Source organism: Coturnix japonica, chromosome 7, assembly GCF_001577835.2.
Source record: "Coturnix japonica isolate 7356 chromosome 7, Coturnix japonica 2.1, whole genome shotgun sequence".
Lineage (NCBI taxonomy): Eukaryota > Metazoa > Chordata > Aves > Galliformes > Phasianidae > Coturnix > Coturnix japonica.
Window position 1 is genome coordinate 22,759,479 of NC_029522.1, and position 23,389 is coordinate 22,782,867.

At 40.0% G+C, this 23,389-nt stretch overlaps 1 protein-coding gene across 1 annotated transcript in view; it reads left to right on the forward strand.

Moving 5' to 3' along the window:
* The first annotated feature begins 20,102 nt into the window (after positions 1-20,102).
* GYPC (glycophorin C (Gerbich blood group)) overlaps positions 20,103-23,389 on the forward strand; it is a 31,675-nt gene continuing 28,388 nt past the window's right edge. The window contains exon 1 of the mRNA XM_015868810.2: positions 20,103-20,338. Coding sequence (XP_015724296.1) covers positions 20,305-20,338 — 34 coding nt within the window. The 5' untranslated portion in view covers positions 20,103-20,304. The remainder of the gene's footprint in view (positions 20,339-23,389) is intronic.

Sequence of the window (23,389 nt, forward strand, 5' to 3'; positions counted from 1 at the left end):
GTTGGATAACCTTGAGAGGGCTAGCAAAACTGGGATAAAACTTCACTGTCTAAACTACAAAGTACTATTTCTAGAGGCTGCTAAAAGGCCACAGGCTGTGATTCTGCCTGTTTTCTGTCATTCCCAGTTTCAGATCTCATGAGTGGTGGATGAGACTGAACTGCATCCAAACCTCAGACACAAACTGTTTTTATTGAGGACCAAAAAATATTGAAAGGCTTTCAACAGTGAGTGGATATGCACATGTTGCTGGAACTTTTGTGCATTTGCTTTTCTATACAGAACTAAAGCTTTCATATATATATATATATATATATAGTATATTATATATATATATATAGTGTGTGTGTGTGTGTGTGTATATAAATCTATATACACACACGAAAGCAAACACCAGCATGTCCATCTTCACCATCGTGAAACACTGGCCACCAACAACTATGAATATCAAAATACACTACGCATATTCCTATACATACACTTTAACACACATAAAGTAACCTTGACACTGGGAGAAAGCCCTATGGGCAAGTTCTTTTCCCTGGGATTTTATACTTCATAGAGTCTACAAGATCAGTCCTGAAAGCTTTATTTATGTCACTCAATGAGGAGTACAAATGTTCAGTGCTTGCCAGGAATGCTCTTTGCAAATAGCTCTTGATCCTTCACATTATGACTTTCTGAACTCTTTTGTGTTTCTCTTCATTTTCCTTTGAAGAGCAATTTACATCACAGGCAGCAGTGGGAAGCTGAGAATTCACAGATCCCACAGATTTGATGTTAGTTTGCTTGGGAGAAGGATGGAGCAAAAACTGCCTAAAAACTAAATAAGCACTTTCAGATGAATAAATATTAATAGCAAAACTTCGCACTTAACAGTGCAACTTCCATCTGGAGGTCTTGTCTGGCCTCATAAATATTAACAATTCAGTTCTGTCAAAAATCAGAACATTTCCACCAGGATTTCTTAAAAACGTGTCTTGGGGTTAGGACTGTTTCGTTGGTTTTTTTAATTGTTTTTAATTCCTTCTTCCATATCACAGCAAACATGTTCTCTTCTGGAACTCTCCCATGTCCCAAACAGGCTTCTATTTGAACTCCTCAATCATAGAATCATGAGTCAGAAAGGATCCTTAAAGGCCACCTGGTCCAACTCCCCCACAATGATCAGAGACACCCTGCAGCTTTATGAGGTTACTGAGAGCCTCATCCAGCCTGACCCTTAACATCGCCAAGAATGGGTCATGTACTACTTCTCTGGGCAACCTGTTCCAACCTGATTTTAGAGCTTCATTAGTCCTGCAGTGATCCTGTTTTCAATAAACTGTGATTCACTATACGTTCGCTTTTCCCCTATTGTACAAGCCTTACGGTAAAGCTGATCAGAAAGATTTCAAGGGAACAAGCATATTCACCGCACCAGAAATTTAATGGCATTCCCTAAATCAGGATTCAATATGTTTCACTTATTTAATAAGCGTTTCTCCTTGATAGCCATTTCCCTGCCTCCAACAATCCCATGTGTTACAAAAGAGCTCTGTACAGAAATAATGTTAATGTAAATATAAAGCAAACCCTTGTGGAAAGAGGACCAAGGAGGCAGCAGGTGAGATAACAAACGGCATCATAAGTATCAAGATTATATATTTTTTTTCCATAAGTTCCCCCATCAGGAGTGCTTCTGTTTAGAGTCTATACAGTGCAAGATGGTTGGATGGAGAGCCACAAACTCCCAGGTCCTTCCAAGAGCTCACTGCAGACAGAGCTGCTGCTCTGCTCAATGACAGAATGTGACATTTGGATTGTAAAGTTAGAAGTCTGGAGCTGCTAATTCACTAAGAAGCCAAACAAAATTTCTTTTCCCATCAGGACACTTCTTTGTTTGCTAATGAGGGTTGTTTGCTTATCTTACTCTCTCCTGCCATTTTTCTCCCTTCCTCAAGTGTTAATTCACCAAATAATCTCTCTCAGTATCCGCATGGCCAACAGAAAGAACAGCATAACTCTTTCAGTAGGAAATTATCTACAATCCAAATTGTTGTGGAAGAATTTCCATTCATGTAGCAATTGGACAGATCAATACAATGGGAAAAGCGTTACAACAGAGGTGTGATGACAGGACTGACACAATAGAAAGGTGCTGTAAGAAAAAGGAAGAAGATTGCTTACTTGTATCAGAACATTCCAGGCTTGCAGGGGAAAGTTTCACCAAGGAGAGACCTCCAGAATGAGATCCTTCCCTAGTGATAGTTAGCCCTTAAATGAGGCCCAAGAGAGGTGCAGCCAGGATTCACCCCTTTCAGTCACACAGCTGAATTGACTTCACCTGTGCTCCCAGGGCTGACTGGGTCCTTTCCCTAGATGCTCAACCAGGGTTCAAGGCCATGATTCAACAGTTCCCATAAAATCCATAAAACAAACTATGAGATGCAGCTGAATATGCTTATGCTTTCCACTGTGCAAAAGTTTAATAACAGTAAAGCATGGAAAAAATAGCTTATTTTACAGAAAAAAAAATTGAAGTTTCATGTACACAAGGAAAATTGTTTTCCCTTCTCCCACTATCCTTGTCTGTCAGTGATGAAACACATGTTCAGGTAAGGAGTTCATAAGATGTTTTGGCAGTTATCTTGGAAAAGCAAAGGGAAGTGAATAGTTTTTAAGAAAGTCAAACAAATCATTACTCATGCATTCAGACACAAATGCAAGATTCAACACCAATTTTTAAAAGCCACACGCAAAACAGCACTGAAGTGGTCTGATTCATCATGATTTTAGAACAGAGGGAAGAAATGTAATAGAAGTTCTTTTTAAAAATCCATCCTGCTTTACAAAAGAGAAAACACTAATGCTGTCTGCAAGGAATCCAAGCCTATTACACATCAGAAGCCAAAATCCTAGCTAATAGGGAGAAAGTGGGTGGACCCTTTCAGGTGCCTGGTTCTCAGTGTTTTGTGTTATGGTTTTGTCCAGAATAAATTGTTTCACAACTGAGCAGATGAAGTAAATTGCCTTTAAATTATATTATGAATGAATTGCAAATAACAAGACCTTCACAGCTTGAAGAAGGAATGTTATGTTCAGCTTTTTTATTCTGGTATTTAAAAACCCTGGAATAATGAGCATATAATGTAAATGTTGCAGCATATTTTCTTTACTCAGAAAAGTTTCAGATCACTGACTCCTAACAGAAAAGGAGCCAGCCCCTACCATAAGCATCAAGGATATAGGGTCATAGACAACAGGGCTCAACACTGCCTGAGACTGCCAACATTAATTCACACAAGAGAGTATTAAGAGCAAGGAAGTCACTGCCCACAGTCCAGCCATCAGCTGCTACACACTAACAACATTTGGTTCCTACCTGACCCATCTAACTACTTAGATGATATTGCACCCCGCTGACTATTCTGTGAGGTGGGCAGTCCTGCCTTGCAATTCTGCTTGGAAATATGAATTGCTTTAAAAACAAAAAAAAAAAAAGCCACACTTTCTTGATTGCTCAGAATTTGACCTCTGACAGTGATAACATGAGAAAAGCAGTAGTGCTACATGAAAGTAAGCATCCTACACCTTCTGAAAAAGGAATTCACTGCTTAAAATTTCACTGCTAAAATTACATCACAAAACCTACTGTATTTACTCCTTTCTGCTCCCAGGAAAACATACCCCTCGCTTTTCCCAGATGCCCTGCTGATTACGTAGGAATTCTCCACAAAATGTGAGTTGTTTTGTTGTTGTTGTTTTTTTTAACTTTGTCTTTTTGTAGAATAATAAAAACATAAAGCAACCGAACAATATTCATATACCACGACGTAGCTCTCAGCAGCCCCACTGGGATATTTAACTCGCATACCTCTCTGCACTTCCTTTTCCTCCACCCTGCAGGTTCCTCTAGCCATAACCATGAGCTTCTATTACAAAGAACTGATCTTCTGCCCTTTTGATGAGGAAGACTAACATAAATAAGCAGGGCTTATAATATCATAGTACAGCTTAGGTTGGAAGGGACCTTCAAGGCCACCCAGCTCCAACTCCCTGCTATGGGCTAGCTTTCCCCCCTCCCCCCCATCAGCTCAAGATGTCCAGCTCTCTGAACAACCCATTCCAGCTCCTCAACTCCCTTCTGAATAAAACAACACCAACATTTCATTTACATCTCTTCCTTTTAGTTTTAAGGCACTGCCATTTGTCCTACCACTATCAGACCACATAAAAAAAAACAAAAAAACAGCCCCCCTCCTGCTTGTGACCTCCACTCAAGAACTCATAGGCCACAACAGGATCTCCCTGCAGCCTTCTCTTATCCAAGCTAAACAAGCTCAGCTCCCTCACCTCTCTTTGCAGGAGGTGCTCCAGCTCTTTGATTACTGTAGCAGCCCTCCTCTGGCCCTGCTCCAACATCCCCACATCCTTCCTGCACTAGGGGCCACAGGCTTAGACACAGAATTCCAGATGGGACCTCATGAGGGCAGAGTAGACTTGGGAAACCCCTCCTTCTGGCTGGGGAGTATCAGCAGGTTTTCTGTTTACTTGTGAGAGAAAACACTCCCAAGGAAAGGAAAAAGTAAAAGAGAGGCATCCAAGATCAAGCCTTTGCTGGAATGCCTTTTCCTTCCTGTGTAAGGCAGTCCCCAGAGAGCAGGACTTGTGGGTTTGAGACATATGGCATCCTCTTCCTGTAGTGTGTTTACACAGAGCTTACTTAGTCACACAGGCATCTAAAATAATATACCTTCTCATAATCTTAATAAAGTGCAAACTCCCCCTTCCCTACCTAAGTGCTTAGACACATGCTGAAAGCTAACTGAAACTATCCCAGGTAAGACAGAAGTAAGTTCATCTTGCCCGGAGATGTGGATACTACAACCTTAGACACACTTAAGGTCAGGTTGGATGAGGCGCTAAGCACCTGATCGAGTTTTAAGTGTCCCTTTTTATTGTAGAGGAATTGGACCAGATGACCTTTAAGGGTCCATTCCAATTCAAACCATTCTATGATCTTCCTGCTTCTGGACTTTTTGTTCCTGGGAGATATCTTGTGCTGCAGTGCTGTATCAGGAGGATACACTCCTCCCAGGGCTCTTCTGATTGAAGAGAGGACAGCCTTTGTGAGAGCAGCTGAGAGCTTAAGCCATCTCTCTTTCCCTGCTGGTGACCAGAGCACTTGTTCTTAATGCTGCTTAAAGATATACATCTCTTGCACAAATCTGTCTTATCTTTTTCCCCATAAAGGAGACTGTCTGAGATGCACCTGGGAGCACTGGAGATGAATGCATGTTTATCTCAGCCTGCCACTGTCAGGATGCCTTAGTGTAGAGATAGGGAAAAGGATGCTAGACCTTTTGTTTCCACTTGTGAAGAAAAATCCAGGCCCTGGGAATTGCTGAGAGACTTTAAATGAGAAATAGGACATCTTGGGGTGGAGGGGAGTTAAAAAAAAAAAAAAAAAGTTCTTGCACAAAGGATAAGAACGCAAGAAAGAAATAGAGCTGGATGAAAAGAAAAGTGGCAAAACAGGTACAAAGGGCAATGGGGAGAGACAATGAAGCAGCTAAGTATGGAGAAAAGGGAAAGGAAGACAGCTGCTTTCGAGAGAGGAAGTACAGACCTGAATTATCTAGGCCATCATCTTATTTCTGAACAGAACAAAAAAAAAAATTACTCTTTCCAAACAGCAAACAAAACCATAACATCCCCTCAGGACATGTTCTTGTAGAAAACCATATGGGACTACAGGCTGCTGTTCCATAGGGGCAGAAATTGGGGTTACAAAGTGCTAAGAGTATTTCTGGCTGTCTGCCTAAGCTGGGTCCTTCCGCATGTGCTTCCTGGAAAACTGGAGTAAGTGGTGGCTGTTGAGCTTTCTGTCCAACCTCCAGCAACGCAAAGCTCCTCCCAGTGGGATTCAAGAGGATGAAGCCAATGCAAGTGTTAGCATCACCAGGACATCACCCTGACCTTGCGGTCCCCTCCTTCCCTTTCCCATCAAGATGATTCCAGCTGCTGTTACTATTGTTTTTGTTTTGTTTCCTCATATTTGAACTGTGATATAAATTAGGTCTGCCAGTTTAACTACAAAAGGGGAATTATAATATTACAGATTTTACATGCTACTTAATGAATCAAAAAGAACAGAAATAAAGAATATAAGAACATTTTCCTGCCTTAGAACCTAAGATAGTCAGGCCTCTTTCCCAGGGCCTTTTTTTGTTATCCTTCTACACTGAATGCATTGTGTTTTCCTTACAAATCTCTCACAACAAACACAGATGCCAGTGCTCCAACTGACAAATAAATTTGTGAAAATAAATCCTAATACAATCTATTTCACACTGCAGAAAGAGGCTTTCATTTTCAACAGTTTGGCAGAGTTGATGTTAGTTTCCATTTCTACCCTCCAAAGCCCTGAACAAACTAACACGAGTTACAGACTAGAAAGAAAAACACCCACTTCTAAATTAAAACTTCAAAATCCCCTACATAAGTAGTTAAAGAGAGTACAAGTTTCTTTCTTATCATTATTACTTAGTAGATGCATAAGGAATCTAATCTAATATGCCACCCAGCCTTGCAGTTTTGAAGTCCAAACTAAATTAATTAGCCAAGTAGATTAATTCCTTTGATACTTCCCAGTTTGAGAGGTTTTGTTTTAATTTTTGTTTTTAACTTTCAGACTGATATCTGGGAGAAATAATTCCTTTTAAGCAAATAAGTAAATGAAAAGTGCTGGAAAAAGTGCTTTTTCCTCTCTCGAGAAAAGATTTAAGCTTCCACATTGCCATTGTTCCTATTAGTGTCTTTTTCACTCTCTGTCAGTTCAGATGTTGAAGTAAAATATAAACTTTAGCTCAGTCCCAACTTTGGACAAGACAATAAAACAATTAGAACTGATGGAAAGGGCCTAACCCACTATTTCTTTCTTTCACAGATCATATTTACTATAACAACAACCATTCACTTGGTAGCCCCTGAGTTCACTCAGCAGCTTCATGATTTCTGCAGGAGTGTGTAAGAACCTATACACCATGGTTTATATAAAGCCTTGTTAATGATCAGACAACTTTCTACATTTTACTAGTGATATTCTTATTTTCCATGACATCACAAACATAAAACCACTTACTCAGCTGTTATAAACTTCCAGATATTCAGATGCTACCTACAGTCCTGCAGATTTGTATGCAAAATATTCTGTTTTAATACTGAACCACCAGTAACTACTTTCTCACAGAAGCTGATGAAATTGGACATCTATTCATCACATCAGCCTCCTTCCATCAGTTTGTCTCTGTCTCAGGGAATCCCTGTGTATCCCTTTCCTATCAGCATCAGAGATAGGAAAACAAGATCCAAAACATCCTCCAAGGTCTGAATGACCAGTGTTCCTCAGTGCTTGCCCACAAGTCTGCTAGACCAAGTTTCTCCTGCTTCTTTACTTTCCTGAAAAACTAACACACAGCATCACTCGCTTTTCATCGTTTATTCTTTTCCTGGGGCCTGGGAAAACACATCTTTCTATTAAAGAACACAGATAGCTTCCTAGTATTGTCCCATCAATGATGGATCCACTCCTTTCCTTCTTCCTGGATATATAAAAATGTTTGTCCAGCCGTGTCACACTGCCCATCTTGTTATTCATATGCTAAAGGTACATGCTGCCTGGGGGAAAACAAATCAAAACAAATCCCTGCCCAGATAAATTAATAAAACTTTGCAGAGTAAAGAACTGAAGTCCAGACTATTGAAAGACACTTAATCCAGTAAAATCCTTTTTTCATTGTAATGTGCCAATCTCTGTGGTTTTATTATGCCTGATATACTTGTGGGTCTATACTCAAGAATCCTATAACATTTCAAGACCACATTCAGACTCCCTGCTGCAGCATCTAATGTAGATTAAACCTCTTATTCTATCTATTGCCAAGAACCAATATGCAGCATAGGCACAAATGGCGAGGTCTACATCACAGATAATGAAATTCACAATACCCAATTTGTAAACTCTTTAGGGTTTGTATCCACATCTGAAGCAGATAGACTTCCTTTATGGAAGTGGTCAAAACTAGGAATTTCTTATTCACAGTTTCTCACTGCCTAACCATGTTAAAAAAGAATTAGATGAATTACAGCCTGGAAACATGTATTGCTTTCCCTTAGTCATAAAAGCGATCAGTGTATTCAGTATATCCATCAATTTAACACATTAAAATTTAGAAAAGTGGAACCTCAGCTCAAAGCTGACATCTCACACAATAAACATACAGAAGTCAAATCCATGCCCAGTTTATCGTCATGTTCTGTCCTATCTTTCTTTCCTGATTGGAATCAGTATAAAGCAGCTGTGAAAACACACGGGCCTTGGAAGCATCACCATTCCTCAGGAACTGGGGGGCTGTATTAAGGGCTCAAACTCCTTCCTTTTATGCTAAATATCAAAAGGTGTAAGACTGATGAACAGAGAGACTGTGGTTATTTGTATGTCTAGCTTTTCTTCTCAAAGCAACCTTTTGATTTCTTAAGTGGAAGTGATACATTACCAGGAAAGTGAAGGCATTTATTAGGCAAGCAGACATCTTTGAGAACGCATCACTTGAAAGAAGCCTGATTCACAGCTCTGAAGGCATTATTCAGGATCCTTTGAAGTGTGGAGCAATGGATGTGACTTACACAGATTTCAGCAGGATCTTTGATACTTCATCATGCATAAGCAAGTTATGAACAAGACCAGTAAAGGCAGGGAAAATGACCAGGGATTTAGTTTGCTGTATCTTTGGATTTCTGCATCTAAGCATATCAAGTATCCAGAAACCAATATTCATAAATACAGCAAGAGGATCTAGCAGAAGCAAGAAGCCTGTTGTCCATTTATCCATGTTTTTTTAGCCTCAATTCTAATTACAGTTAATATCAGCTGTTTGGAAAAGACAAGATTTGGTTGGGATACACAGGACCACACCCTCCATTTGGAGGAGTCAAATCTAAGCACATTAGTTGGAAAAATTAAAACACCACATAAATACAAATGGGACTCACTGACTAGGTTAAAAAAAAAAAAAAGCTGATGAAGAGAGATTCAGAAAGCATATAGCAACACACCAGGGGAAAGCAAGCAAAGCAGTCAAACCCCTAGTTAAGATAAACACCATTTATTTTAAGCTAAGTAGAGGTTTTACAAGAGCAGGAGAAGCAATGGATCTGGTGAGGCTCTGAACAAGCAATACCGTAATTATATCCTACTCAATATTTTGTTTCATGTAGATATGTCTAACTGTCATTATACAACACAAAGCCAAGTTTAAGCAACTAACAGACAGTGATAGACAAATGGATAGAAGAATAACCTGCTTATTATCTGAAAGTGAGGAAGCCTGCAAAAAACTCAAGAGAATAAACATTGAATTTAGGAATTTACATATTAATCTTGTGCTTGCATAAACAGTGTTAATTTGTGCAAGAGTTATGAAGAAGCTTACTATTGCATCAACAAACCTCACAGACAAGATGATGAATTTTTGCCATATTTAAAGACAGTGTTACACTGAACATTTTCAGTGATTGGGGGTGTTGTTACTTACTGCTTTTGTCTACAGATATGTCTGCACATACAAGAATTACATTATTTTCTCATTACTTGATATAGAACTAACACTCAAGAGTTTTAAAACCATGAGAAATATTTATCATAGGAAAAGGAGGAATCCATAACATTTAAGAAGGCAAATTATGATGCAAGAATTTGCCAAGACACTTTTTATTGGTACACTTAAATAAGCAAGGCCATAACTGTATATCAGGAACTATTACAGGACCGTCTACATGAAGGGAGAATAAAATATCTGTGCTGACCTTGACAAAGCAACATTTCTCTTGAGATGGTACCCACCACCAGCTGTCTTGTGAGGTAATGCAAAGATTCATCATCGATGAATCATTCATTAGTTTGGAAGTCACCTTTCTATCAAAACATTCACAATTAGAGTTCATCTGTATTGGTCTCCATCTTTTCATTGTTTAACAAGAAGTTATTTCCCTGCTGGTGAGATGCACAAAAACATCTGAGACCTTTGAAGACTAATGGCAAATCCACACCAGTGCAGCATTAGAAAGAAAAATTTTCCAAGAGGGCATCATTTAATTACTGCGCCTGAAGCCTCGTTCTATGGCACACAGTGCTACTATGACACAAACTCCTACCAGAATCTTCAGTAGGTTTGTACATCATATAATCCAAACTGCATGCATTTAGTAACAGGCTCCCTCAACTTTCAAAGCAGGTGTTTCATAAGTGTCACCCACACATTAGAAAACCTGAAGACTGATAAGAACTTCACACAAGATAAAAGGAGATAAAAATGTACCTATTGAGATAAACATTTCTGGCAATGTTGAAGCTTGAACTGACAATTACCAAGATAGACCAGAAAGTGTCAGCTACAAAAGGAAGGAAGGGAAATTTATATTTTACACTGCTTGTAGTATGACCAGAGAAGAGAGACTATAGTTCTCACTGTGAAAAGATATTCGAGACAAGACATTGGCTCAGCTCATGAGCATCTATAAGATTCAGCTCCCTGGAATCTGGAAAAGCTAGCTCTAGTACATTATTAAACATCACCTTTGTGATTTGGGTACTCAAACTTTGCTCAAAAGGAGTCACTAGTTTGAGACTCATCTGTGATCTCTTACACGTGGTTTAGAAAATGCCTACGCTGTGTGAGGACATGCAAAGATAGTTTACTTAGTAGAGATACATCCAGAAGCAATAGGGCTATGTAAGAACAGAACTTTACCTGGGATGCTTTCTGTTCTAGCAGAGCTCAGCACACCTGCCCTGCTTCCTGACATTGTGCACAGCACAGAGTACATTCAGAAGTAGCTTGGTTTATTTTGCTGCATTCCCACTGCGGACAGAATAGTCATCATCTTCACTTCTCCTTTTCTTGCTTATAAAACAGCGGAGAATACATCCCCCACTTCTTTTGCTCCTTACTTCACTGTGCAGTATTATCTAAGTTTCTATTGTTACTAGATCTACTACTACCAACACCTTTTATCTTTTACTTAACCAGGAGATTAACTCCTACTTCTGACTGTCCAATCCTACTTCTGACTTTGCACATCAAACCATCCTAGACTTCTTTGTTTACCATATATTTTGTCAGCATAACAGTCACTGTTAATGCCACAACCTTTCAAGAGCATTTGAGGAAAGTAACACCCAGGCAGTTAGTGTTGGTAAAATATATTTTGGCACATGGAGAAGATGCCACGTTCATCATCAGAAGGACACGCCGTGTTCTACAGAGGACACCAAACTCTTTAGAAACCATAAATGCAGGTGTGAGAGAGCTGGGGCATCACACAAACATCTGCAGCAGGTTATCAGAGAAAGCCTGTAGTGAATGACTCTACAGCAAGAAACTTTTATGACTTGGGCTCATTCTGAGAAAAGTAGTTGTGCTGAATTCATGGAATAAACTAGAAAACAATACACCTTCCCACTCAATCTCTCTGGGCAAAGAACCCTGGGTCAGGACCTCTTATTTCCAGCAGAGCTCTCTCATTTTACGTCAGCAGAGAATCTGGCCTTCTCTCTTAAGAGAGGGGAATGTGCATTGCATTATTACACTTAACAATAAATCTGGAGTTACCATGATCTTTCAAATTCACAGTACCAACCACAAATGCAACAGACTTATTCTGCTTTTAGGGTGGGAGAACAAAACTGGCTGCATCTCACTAACGTGGGCTCAGGAGTAACATAGTAAAAGGACTAATCTTCTAAACAAACAATGAGTATTGTACTAATACAGGAAATAAAAATCTCCATAGGGAAAGAGAAATGAGTTAACATCCTGCTCAATACTGTAATCTATCATTATCTCATGGTAGAAAGTGTACCAGACCTGATACACCATACTGTTGTCAGTGACATACATCCATTGCCTCCCTATGTGCTTCATGTATATGCTTGTGTATCACTCTGCAGTCAGCCAGCAGCTTTAAAATGGCACACTGATAGCACACCTGGTGACATTCCTCACCCCCTGTGCTCATGAAACACTTTCTAAGTATCAAGTCTACACACATACACATAATGGCAAAACCAAAGAGTCAGTTCACATTGACTACCAAACTAGCAACTATTTCTTGGGCAATTTTACAAGAGCAAACTCTGGAGTGAGCTAATATAGATGGTTTCATCAGCATGTAGCCTCTAGGAACAGAAGAGATACCACAATCATGTAAATCGGATACTGTGAGCTTTACAGGCTACAAATTTTCATCAGCTGATTCAGAGATTAATATCTCTGAGGCCACTCAGGCCACAGGATGATACCAGCTAATAACTTACTTTATTCAAATTCTTTTTCCCAGCAAGCTATATGGAATATTTAAATAGAAAAAGTACTTGTCCTCAGTACTTTGTTCCAAACCCTATTCTAAAATTGTGTCTTTTTCCCCCCCTCATTTACATAGTTATGAAGTAGATCTGCAATGTTAACTCTCAAAAAAACAAAAAAAAAAACAAAAAAAAACCAACAAAAAACAAACAAAAAAAAACCAAACAACTTTATTCCACCAGATTCAAAACCCACTATATTATCTCCCATGGAGATACTTGCAAGCAATAACCACACTGCCTCTTGACTTGCTTTTTGCTAAGCCAAGCAGATGCACTTCTGCAGCAAGGTCTTAGTCACATACGAATCATAAACCTACTACACTTCAATATATATCTATTCCTTGCTATCAAACCAGAAGGGAAAAGGTCTGCCACTAAACGTCTTGAATCTGCAGTTGGAGTTCACTCAGTTCACAAAACTCTTTGAGGCCATCCTTCAGGTCAGACAAGACTCAATTTAGCTACAAATAGGAGCTGTGGAGATTACTGGCCTTCACTCGTTGCATACAATAACATATGTAATGTACAGTTTGTTTCACACTGTGTGGAACATTGTTGCTACAGTCTACATTAGAGAGAGCCAAGACCACAAATGCCAGATTTTTGTTATAGTACTGTGAGGTACATTACAGCACATTGTTACCTTTTAAGTCATCATGTTACATCTGATGGTCCCATCTGGGGAAGCTTCCCCCATCAAGAACTGAACAGAGGATCAAATTTCTCATACTTTTCCCCCACAGCGATCAAAACACTTCAGTATTCCAACCTTTTCTGTAAGTGTATTATAAGTGTTCTTCTGTTCTTTTAAGAAATCTGAGTTAACTGTAAGCTCTCTGCCAGCAAACTATGAAATTTTGCCATATCAGCTCACTAACAGACTATGGAGAATTGCTACATTCAGTCTTCTGCAATTAGAGTAAGCAAACAGTATATACCACACACATGATATAAGCAGGAACTTGCTGCATTTGTATTTGCTAAGTACAAGAGGAACGGTCTCTGAGAGGAGCAAATAACAAATTATAAGCGTTCCTAGAAATACCACAACATTCTTTATATCTGAAACTCAGTAAAGAAGGCTGTTCTCACAGGATCAACCCATCCCCACCATGCCCATTAACCACAGCCCTCAGTGTCACATCTCCATGGTCACCTCATAAGATTTGTGCACGAGGCCCTTTACAGCTCATCGCCCTTCTTGTGACCTCAGGGCCTCAATGTCTTTCTTGTACGGAGGAGCACAACACTTCACACAATACTTAAAGCGTGGCCTATCCAAGGCCGAGCACAGAGACAATCAAAGCTTGGTAGGTTGCACAGAAAAACATCGGATGAGATGCAAGAAATTGCATTTAATCAATGTCCCTACTTACTCCTCAAAAAAAAAAAAGCACCTTAACTCTTCACAGCAGATCAGCACTGGGATCACGCGCATATGCACGTGAAAGGGAAAACAAAGCCCCATCGTTAACCAAGGAAACAGTGGAAACATTAAAGCATTCAGCAATAGCTGTTGTTGAAACACAGACCTTGCTCCACACCCCTGTGCAAAACAGTGCGAACGTTTACACTTAGTCTTCAAAAGCAATTTAAAAAGACGGTAACTAAGGCAGTATTTTAACCTCTTAAGGTTCGAACGATCCAAAGAAACCAGAGCAAAGATTCCTACATCTACTACGCATATTCACTCCAATATTAGCAGTAGGGAACCAAAGACCCAATTCAGAACGTCAATAAGCCATCTGCAGCTTTTTTCAAGCTCGAAGCACTTAGCAGGTACTAGAAAAAGACCCCAGGCTCTATCTAGTCCGACAGAACAGTACGCCAAGAACTTACCCGAACTCCGTGCAACTCCATCCATGCTGGCACTCAAATGAAAGAACATTCACTGCTCCTTACTCCACAGCTTGCACTTTGTAGTGGGAAACAAGTACCCTACATCAACAGCACCTGGGGCAAATAAGAGAAAGCGAGGCGCTCTCTCTTCTTATTGGACACAACTGATTGCCTCGCCGGGCCAGCTGTGACCGACCGTTATGTTACCTTAATCTCGTGCTAAGCAACACGTGCACACGATAAGCCTCAAAAACTGTGGTTTTTTGCAAGCTGGGTGCTTGTAAACTTCATGTTTGTGATCATGAGATATGCCCTGCCTGCAGACTATGGTAATCACTTGCAGCTTTGGGAATGATTTGTGAGAGCCTATGGATTTACAAACACTGCAACCAGTGATCAGTGGGGAACACTGCCTAATGGTGCTTGAGAGGAGCTAGATCTGCACTTTCTTCCTGAGCTACTGGTGTGATCCCACTAAAATCAATTGTAATTGCTGACTGCAGCTCCTAGTTATTTAATTAATCACTTAACAATGGAAGCAACTTGACTGAGTAAACATAAACATATTTGTATTTGCTTAAGCGAGTTGCAGAATGAAACACAAAGACGATATAAGCTTGAGGTTGTTTAAAAATAAATAAAAATGAAATCATGAGCCGTGAGAAAAATGAAGTTCCCCTGGGCTAGGAATTTTGTGGAGTTATTTTTAGCAAGGCGATAGGAGCAGTGCTAAGCGACAGGGTCTCAGGGTCTTCTCACACGTCCTCATGGTGCCGCAGTTTCACTCGGCATAACTATGTCTTTATCACATGCCAGCTTTGTGCCCAGATAGTCTATTGAAATGCTAAACTCTGTGCTGCAGTATCTCCGTTTTTATAATTAATCCAAGTCTATGGAAAGCAGTCTGATAATAAAACTAAGTCAGACTGTTACAACGCCAATATGATGTCGAAGATATCTAGTAGAGCTATTAAAAAAGTGTACTTGTAAAAATTCTAAGACAGCATTATTTTGTAGGATAAGTACCTCTGAATAAATTTAGCTGGCACAGAGACTCTGAGCTGCAGATTTACCAGTAGAGGGGAAGAGAAGAAAGAGCTTTTTGATCTTGCATTTATAGAAGAAAAAAAATCTTAATTTGGTGTCCTTTCCTCCAGAGAGGACAGAACAGGCAAACTAAAAATGAGAGCAAACACTTCACAGTTATTATACTCCAGGAAATGTCATCTTCCAATCTGACTATGCCTAACATGTTGCTGTAACACAGAAAGTGGACTTAAAGCCTGTACACTCATCCAACACCTTTGTTGCATGTAACCCATCAACAGTGTTGATCAAAGCAATTAGAAAAATCTCAGTGTTTGATGTGTCCTGCCCATGCCTAATCCATCCAGAATAGAAAGATTAAAGAAACTGAAACCCTTGCTAAAGTACAAGAGACTTTAGCCCATAGCTCATATTACACAAAGACAGCAAAGATGATGGACAACCAACTTCTGAGAGGATCTTGATGTGCACTTAACTAGCAGTGAGGGCATAACTGAGCACTTGGGTAATAAAACACATCGGCCTCCTGAGGTATCAAGACTCTTAACTTTCAATTTTCCAGACATTTTGGAGATCTGCAATTTTAGAGTCCCAGAAAGAAATACTTACTGAAATTATGCTACAGATAATATAGTTCCAATTATGTAAACAGGAAAGGCAGTTTGCAAACTGAAGGTTTAATTAAACTCCTAGCAGTGATGACTTCCACTGATTAATTCTGTGTAGTTTGAGAAAGCTTTCCATGTTGTTTGTTTTAAAATTGAGCATAATTAGCTTTATTATGTTTATCTTTAGTTCTTTTATTATGACAAATTCAAGCACCAAAGCCTTCTATCAGATTTCCTGAGCTCAGCAAGAGCTGATATTAGGAAGCACCTTCACCACATCCACCTAGGTTTGTGTTTCTGCTGTTTGGAACATACACTATCAAACAGCATGTCAGCATCCTATTGACTGGTCTGATTTCTGCTCCTTTTAAATCATATACAATATATGTTTCATTGATATCAGGTATTAGATTTAAAAGGAGCAGAGATCAGTTGCTTTAAGGCAATCTGTTTGATCTTTGGATATGACCATATTCTACATAGTGACAGTGTTTGTGATCCTTTGTCCATTGAGCTCCTGGCCTTACCCATTTTACCTCTATGATAAAATTAAGCTAACTACTGTTAAAGAAAAGCCAAGCATCGTGCAGCAGAGAAGGCAAAGAGTCTTCTTATATATCCACTTCACTGACTGTCCTACAAAGAACCATGGCTTGTTTTGAGGATTTGTATTGTATGGATATTGGAGGTTTTCCTGAGAAAATATTTATTTACATAAAAAAAAAAAAAAGTAAAAGACACCAGTATGCAGTGAGAAATAAGCAGAATATTTTTTCCTTCCAGAAAAGAGAGGAAGATAATTTGTAGAAAATGGTGCTTCAGAGGGTTCAGAGCCAAATGATTTCCTGGAGCAACTCTCGTATGAAGTTTCCTTTTGTCAGAACTCAGCCTAGCACCTGCCATGCTGTAGTTTTATTTCTCCTTAACCTGCAGAAAGTCTTCAGAGTTTGGGATCCATCCCAACCATACACAGTCAAGTATGTTTTATGACAGCCTGAAGTCTGTAGCTGGCAGAAGTGAAGAGAAAGCCAACACCATCATGGCATTGTAGACAGGTGGCCACAGCACACTGCCTGATGGTTTGCATTGCCATGTAATTTCAGCCATCAGTGCAAGCATGGGACACTTCCAGAACTCACAACTGGAGTAGAATCACTTCAGCTGCTGCTATGATCTCTCCTCAAAGATCCTGGTGGGGAATCCAAACACTTCCTCTGAGGCTGGAAAGCTGCGCTGAGTGGGCAGCATGGGATACAACTGAGAGCTCTGAAATCACCTTCTTTGAGTCTCACCATGTTTTGTCACAAAAATCCAGAAAATACAGGGATTTCTTATCTGATTTCTTAGTCAAGCTTCCTGGAAAGTTACATTTTTCCTTTGGCTTATTTATTCATTTTCCTTTCAGTGCAACCTAAACCTTTCCTTCCTGTTGGGAGCAACAGCTGCAGCCCATGACATGGACTTGCCAAGCCTGAACAACTGTATTTTACAACTCTATTTTACAACTGTAAAATATCATTTACCTTGGAGTAAGATAGTATCAAAGAGAACAACCACATGGGCCTGATTATGAATTCATTACATGGCTCTGCTTAAGAGGAGGAGAAGTTGCAGTTATCACCAGGTCTCTCTTCTGAGCTGCCACCTGAAAGAGCTGTCATATTTGAAAGTGTTACTGAGACAAAAAGGGATTTTTTGTTCCTTTGCTTAGAAAAACATTCTCAGCTTTCAAAGGTTGGAGATAGAAGAGTGTTCACCAGAGCAGGAAACAGATACTTCTGTAGGTTAATGGGGATATGATGGCCATAGAAGAACAGGTAATTGGCTGATGAAGGCCACACATCTGACACACTTCCCAGCATCCCTACATTGTCCTACAGATTTGGTAGACCCTGTGTAAGTGCCATAGCCTTTGAATTAAAAAATGCTTTCATCTGTCTCCATGCTACCTCCATGCTTTAGACTTTTAAGTGGGCTTTTTTGATGGAAGCAGCCTTTAAAGTTTAGGAGGGAGTTCAGATGATCTGGAAAACAATTATTTACCACATATTTTGTTCCAATCCAGTCTTTCTCTCTAGGTCCATTTGATTTCTTCTGTCCCCCAAGGGCAGATGATGGTAGGTCGGGGGAGGCAGAGACACTGGGTTGCTCCTTGTTTCCTGCCCTGCTCTCAGGCTCCTCCGGAAGTGTGCTGGGCTGTCGTGCTCACTTCCCTTTTCAGTCTCATGTATTTCCCATTAATGAGTGGGAAAGGTCAAGGAGGGTCTCTTTAACAGTTTTCTTGAGGGAAGAAACAGCTTTGGGAAATGGGTCCCAGGCTTCCTGATTTCCTGAGATTTCAAGTCTATCCAATAAGCAAAAAAAATAAATGACTCTTAAGAAAAGTGAAAAATTAAAGGTATTAAAGGAGATGTTACTGTGTGGGTTTGGTTCTACCAGAGTTTCAGTATGTAAGCTTCAGCAATTCTCTCCCAGTGATCTTGGTGGCAAAAGAGTAGCCTGAACAAGAACCAGGACAGATAAAGGAAACACTGCACAGATGTGTTGGGGTTAAGCAGCAGGAGATAATGAGGCTCAGTTTAAGGCAGCTCAGGTGTAGTGAAATTTTAAGTATCCCATCACAAAATGTCTAAGAAGTGCTTTGACCACTGTTAATAACATAATGAATGCAGGAGTGCTTTCCATCCTGCAGTTCAGCTACAATGGCTGAGAACTCCTTCCATCAAGAGTTTAGAAAATATTAAGGGATCTGGATAATTAAGGACTTAAATGTAGAAAATTTGCATAACAACATTTCTCACACTCCAGGACAGAAAGATGTAATTTTACCTGTGCAAATTGTGCTTCACATACAGAAGTAACAGGCCTTTCAATATTTCCATACTGAAGCTATCTGGTGTAAATCAGTTTTGTGAGTTGAAACCAGTGTCAGGAGTTTTTTGCCTCTTTGTTTTGTGCTTTGCTTTGTAGCATCCATCACTGAATGTTCCAGAGCTCTCTACAGTGAGCTTGGAAAGTGCTGACCCAAGTCGTTTATTGTATCTGTGCTCACAAACAAGCTGTTATTTGGCTTTGGCATGCAAATAAGTCACTGGTCTTTCCATCTTATAGCTGTAAAATAAATGCTATGAACCAAGTTCACAGCAATGATTTCTTGCAGGAGGTCACTGAGATGATTTCACAGAAATATCCTGCAACAATTTTACAAAACAGGATGAGTCTCAGCCTGAATTTCATGACTCTGTTTTTTTCCATTTCCATTCCAATGGGTACTGTGTTTTTGCTGTCACAGACAGGCAGTTAATTCATCCTGACTCACAGGGACTAGGAAAACAAAAACTTCACCCACTCTTCATACTGTCTAAGACAGATGTGTTATAAAGGACTTGTGTTTTGATAGGACCTAGAAGTCACAGCTCACGGTGTTCACTGTATATGGACACTTGCAGTAACTGGAGTATGCAGTAATGGTGAATGTGGATGCACCACAGCACAGAAATAGCTAATAGTAGCAATATAAACAAGGGAGCTGGTAGCCTAGTCCAGGCTGAAAAACTTGCTGCAAAGTAGGAGTAATGCAGACCAATGAACATATTCTATTTATAAAGAACACTTCCCTGTGGATTAAAATACAAATACCACGACTAGAAGGAAAAAAACATGTCATCTTTTTTCTGCAGATGACAAACTGAGGCAGAGATGAAGTGCTTTGCCCGAGATACCACAAGAATCTTGTGTTAGAGCCCAGGACTGGAGTTACCCATGTGTCAGCCTGTGTCTCAGCCACAGGTTATTTCTCACTCTGAATGCGCTTCAGATTCACGCTCTATGCAGATGCAATGTCTCTGACCCAGTAAATGCCATTCTCAGCTTTCACCCATTAAAAGGACAGGATCAGACTGTGAGTGTAAGGATGCTGCTGGGCAATAAAACTTGGAAGCTCTGATCTTGATCTCACCCAGCGATGACGGGCATTTTTGGAGGGGACTCACAGCGCAGTGAGTTTTGCACTTAAATAATGTCAGTAGGGGCTTGGGAGGTGAATCTAATAGGTGCGTCTGAATTTGGCTGAGAAAGTAAAGAGCATTTTCTTTCCACTGGTTGCTGGCTAGTAAAAGCAAAGGGATGGAATACATCCAACTTGCAAAACTTGAATACAGTTACTGCTATCTGCAAATGTGTGCCCCTCCCCGCTCATGTGAGCTACACAGGCAAAAGAGAATGACACATGTGCTGTTTCCTTTTCCAGTTGTAAAGGGGTCAGGAGCCAGGAAAGGAGAGCCTGAACAAGAGCTGCATTTTCCTGGGCTCTTCCAGCTGTTCTGCTCAATCCCGCCGTCGGTTCTGAGCAGGGAAGAGAGGCTGTCAACACAAATAAGGCATTTTTCAAAGGCGTAAATTATGAGTTACCAAAACAATACGACATCTCAACCACGTGAGTACCCTTATCCCCCCTCCTTGCAGTAAGAGTGGGTTTACCAGTCTGCCGCTTCAGGAAAGGATTGTCAAATGTGTTTCATGTGAAAGGGAAAACGAAAAGAAAAAGAATGTTTGAGACTCATCCTGAAGGAAAAAAGTTGCAATGAAACTGTTTTCCATTTTAATTCTTTGTGTGTGTGTGTACGTGCATGTGTGTGAAGAACTGAAACGGCTCTGCAGACTCCAACTCCTGAATAGGACCAAGCAAAGTCAGTAATGTTTCTGTCTAAACTGTGGTTTAAGAAAGTTTAAATGTTTTTCCCTCCCCACCCCACCTCCAGGAATGAAAATATAGAGCATTTCGAAAACTTCCTGATGCTTTTCTAAGCTATTAATGGTGCTGCCCAACTTCTGTTTAGAGTCCCAGGCTGTCTGCGTGTAACATGAGACGCAAAGCCACAAACGGACCATCTATATTTAAAGTCACAATGTATTTCTGCTCTGGAAATGTAGAAACGGGGGCTTAAGGACAAGCAAGTTCGCTTCTCAGAAAGGGAGGGTGCAAGAGGGCAAGTCCTCTGCTGGCATAACTCTGCATATTTTAGTGAACTTGGAAAGAGAATTTGGCCTGAACAGTCAAGTGAACACAGATGCTTAACGGCAGCATGCCTGCATTCCTTTTGGGTTAGCATAAAAAAAGAAAGCGGAAGAGAAGGGGATGGATTCTGGTCTGATAAACTGAGGAAAGTTTTCAGCGCTGCAACAGCAGGATGTGACCCTCTCCTTCATGATTTTGGTATAATCTTTCCTGTTTTAATTTGAGATAGTAATTTTGTAATATTTTTAATAAACAAATTGCCAATAGCAGAATTGTTTATCATTCTGTGGTATCAGTAATGAAGACAAAATGTACAGACAGGATTGCTGGGAGCTGCTGGAAATTTGGGCTGTGCTGTCAGAATATTTGGTCTATATGGAAGCTAATGGCAGCGGTGCTTCCTGAGCTTTCAATGGGACAGGCTGATCCAGCAGAAACAGCCCAGCGAGCAGTAGCTCTGGAATCCCAGGCAGCAATTTCTGTTTACCCTTTATTTCTTTTTTGCAAGTTCCAACAAACTCCAAAGATTAGATGATAGCTCTTATATGTTATTCTATATTACTCAGCAGTTTAGGCGATAATGACTTGTTTACTATTGTTTCTGTTAACGTTTGTTTTTCTGTAATAGACAGGAAAGAAACAGGCAGGCTAATTCAGGATCCTGAGTTTGGGTTTACAAAAGTGTGAATAAACTTCCACTGGTGCTCTTAATTACATGTGCAGGAGGGCAGCAGTGACTCAGTGAGGTTCATTTTGCTCCTTGTGCAGTATCACCAAGGGTCCAGACCAAAGTTTTCATGTCTAGTGACAGTCTTGGCCTGGTGACAAGCCAAGAACCAGTTCAAAACACCAAATAAGTGGTTTTCAATCCTGCTAGAATAAGAATTCAGCCTGATAAAAAAAGAAAAAAGAAAAAAGACTGTCTATTCTTTACTTGCCCTCATAATTTCTCATACTGATTCATACAGAATGTATCTTATTTCACATTGTGTCCCTCTGATTATTGTTTTTGGTGTTTTTTGTTTGTTTGTTTGTTTGTTTATCTGTTTATTTTTTAATTATATGGATCAAATGACAGAGAAAGAATAAAATTAAAGAGAAATCTGTAACATAATCTGGCACAGTAAAACCAGGGCGTTATTTGTATAGTGGATGAAGTTTTGGGGACCAGGGCTGGGGACAAAGGTCTTATTTGTTAGTAAAATTCCAGTAATATTTGTAAGTTATAAGACATCAAAAAGCTGATGTACTACCAGGGGCAGCACAGTATGGACAGCAGATGTGTTACAGAAAGGCAGCATATTTGGGAAAACGCATTTGCTTCAGAAGTATAATGAAAATCTTTTAAATGGGTGTAAAAACATATAAAGAATCACCAAAACCCTTTGACTAGACTCAATATATTAATTATTACTGACTATATTAATTATTCCTGGGTACTTGCAGGTGAGACCTTAGAGCAGCTGCCTACCGATTTAAATTAAGCAGGGTTAAGTTACCTAATTGCTTGTATTCTTTGCTTATCTCCTTGTGTTCACTTGCAGCTGATCAGGGATTTTTATTAATTCTATAAGAGCAGTACAATCCTATCAATCCATGTGGGAGCAGATTGCTGTTTCAGATTTAAACTGTTCACTTCTGCAAAGTCAGCAAATGTATTCTGCTTCTCAATGGGGGTACCATACCTTATAATGTCAGGGAGCCATGCTTAGCTCCAACATCCCATCACTCTCGGTGGGGTCTCTGTATACTCAATGGAGAGCTGAGTGAGCCAGTAGTTCAGTCTGCTGATACTAGGCAGTGTGTAAAATATTTACTCCATCATTCTTCTGTAACAGACATTTGCATGTGGCTAGAATCCAGGAATACCGAAGGAAAGAAGTCTTCTAACAAAGCCAAAAATGGAGCTGGGACCTCAAATTCATTGGCTTGGATTCAATATTGTGCTGTGAATGTATCTCCATTTTCTTTCTTCTTTTTCATGTCATTATTGTTGTTATTTTTATTAAGAAGACCTAACTTCACTAAAGAGATGCGAACTTCCCAACTTTCAAATACATAATTTCTAAGTATATCACCTTCTAGTGACATATTTGCTTCTTCCAAACACTGCTCAGATGCACAGGAAGTAAGTGCCTGACTTATTACAAAATTGGAAGAATTCCACAAGTTTGGCAATCTCTAACTGCAGCTTTTGCCCTCTTCCTGTTGGACTGCAGTGACTCCAGTTCTGAGGCAACGAGCAACTCACATGAAGTGCAGCACTCACGTAAACCAGCGTCACTGGGTCGAAAGTGCAGTCTGGAGAAGCAGTGAGCTATGCAAAGCCATTGCTGGGGTTCAAAGGTGTCCATCCCCACAGAGAAGGTGATCAGAGAAGGCAAGACTGAATATCAAAGGCTGTAAAGTGGTCCTTTGAATGTTCATGGAGCAACACCAGTACTTTCACCCGTGGCCTGTGGAATGGTC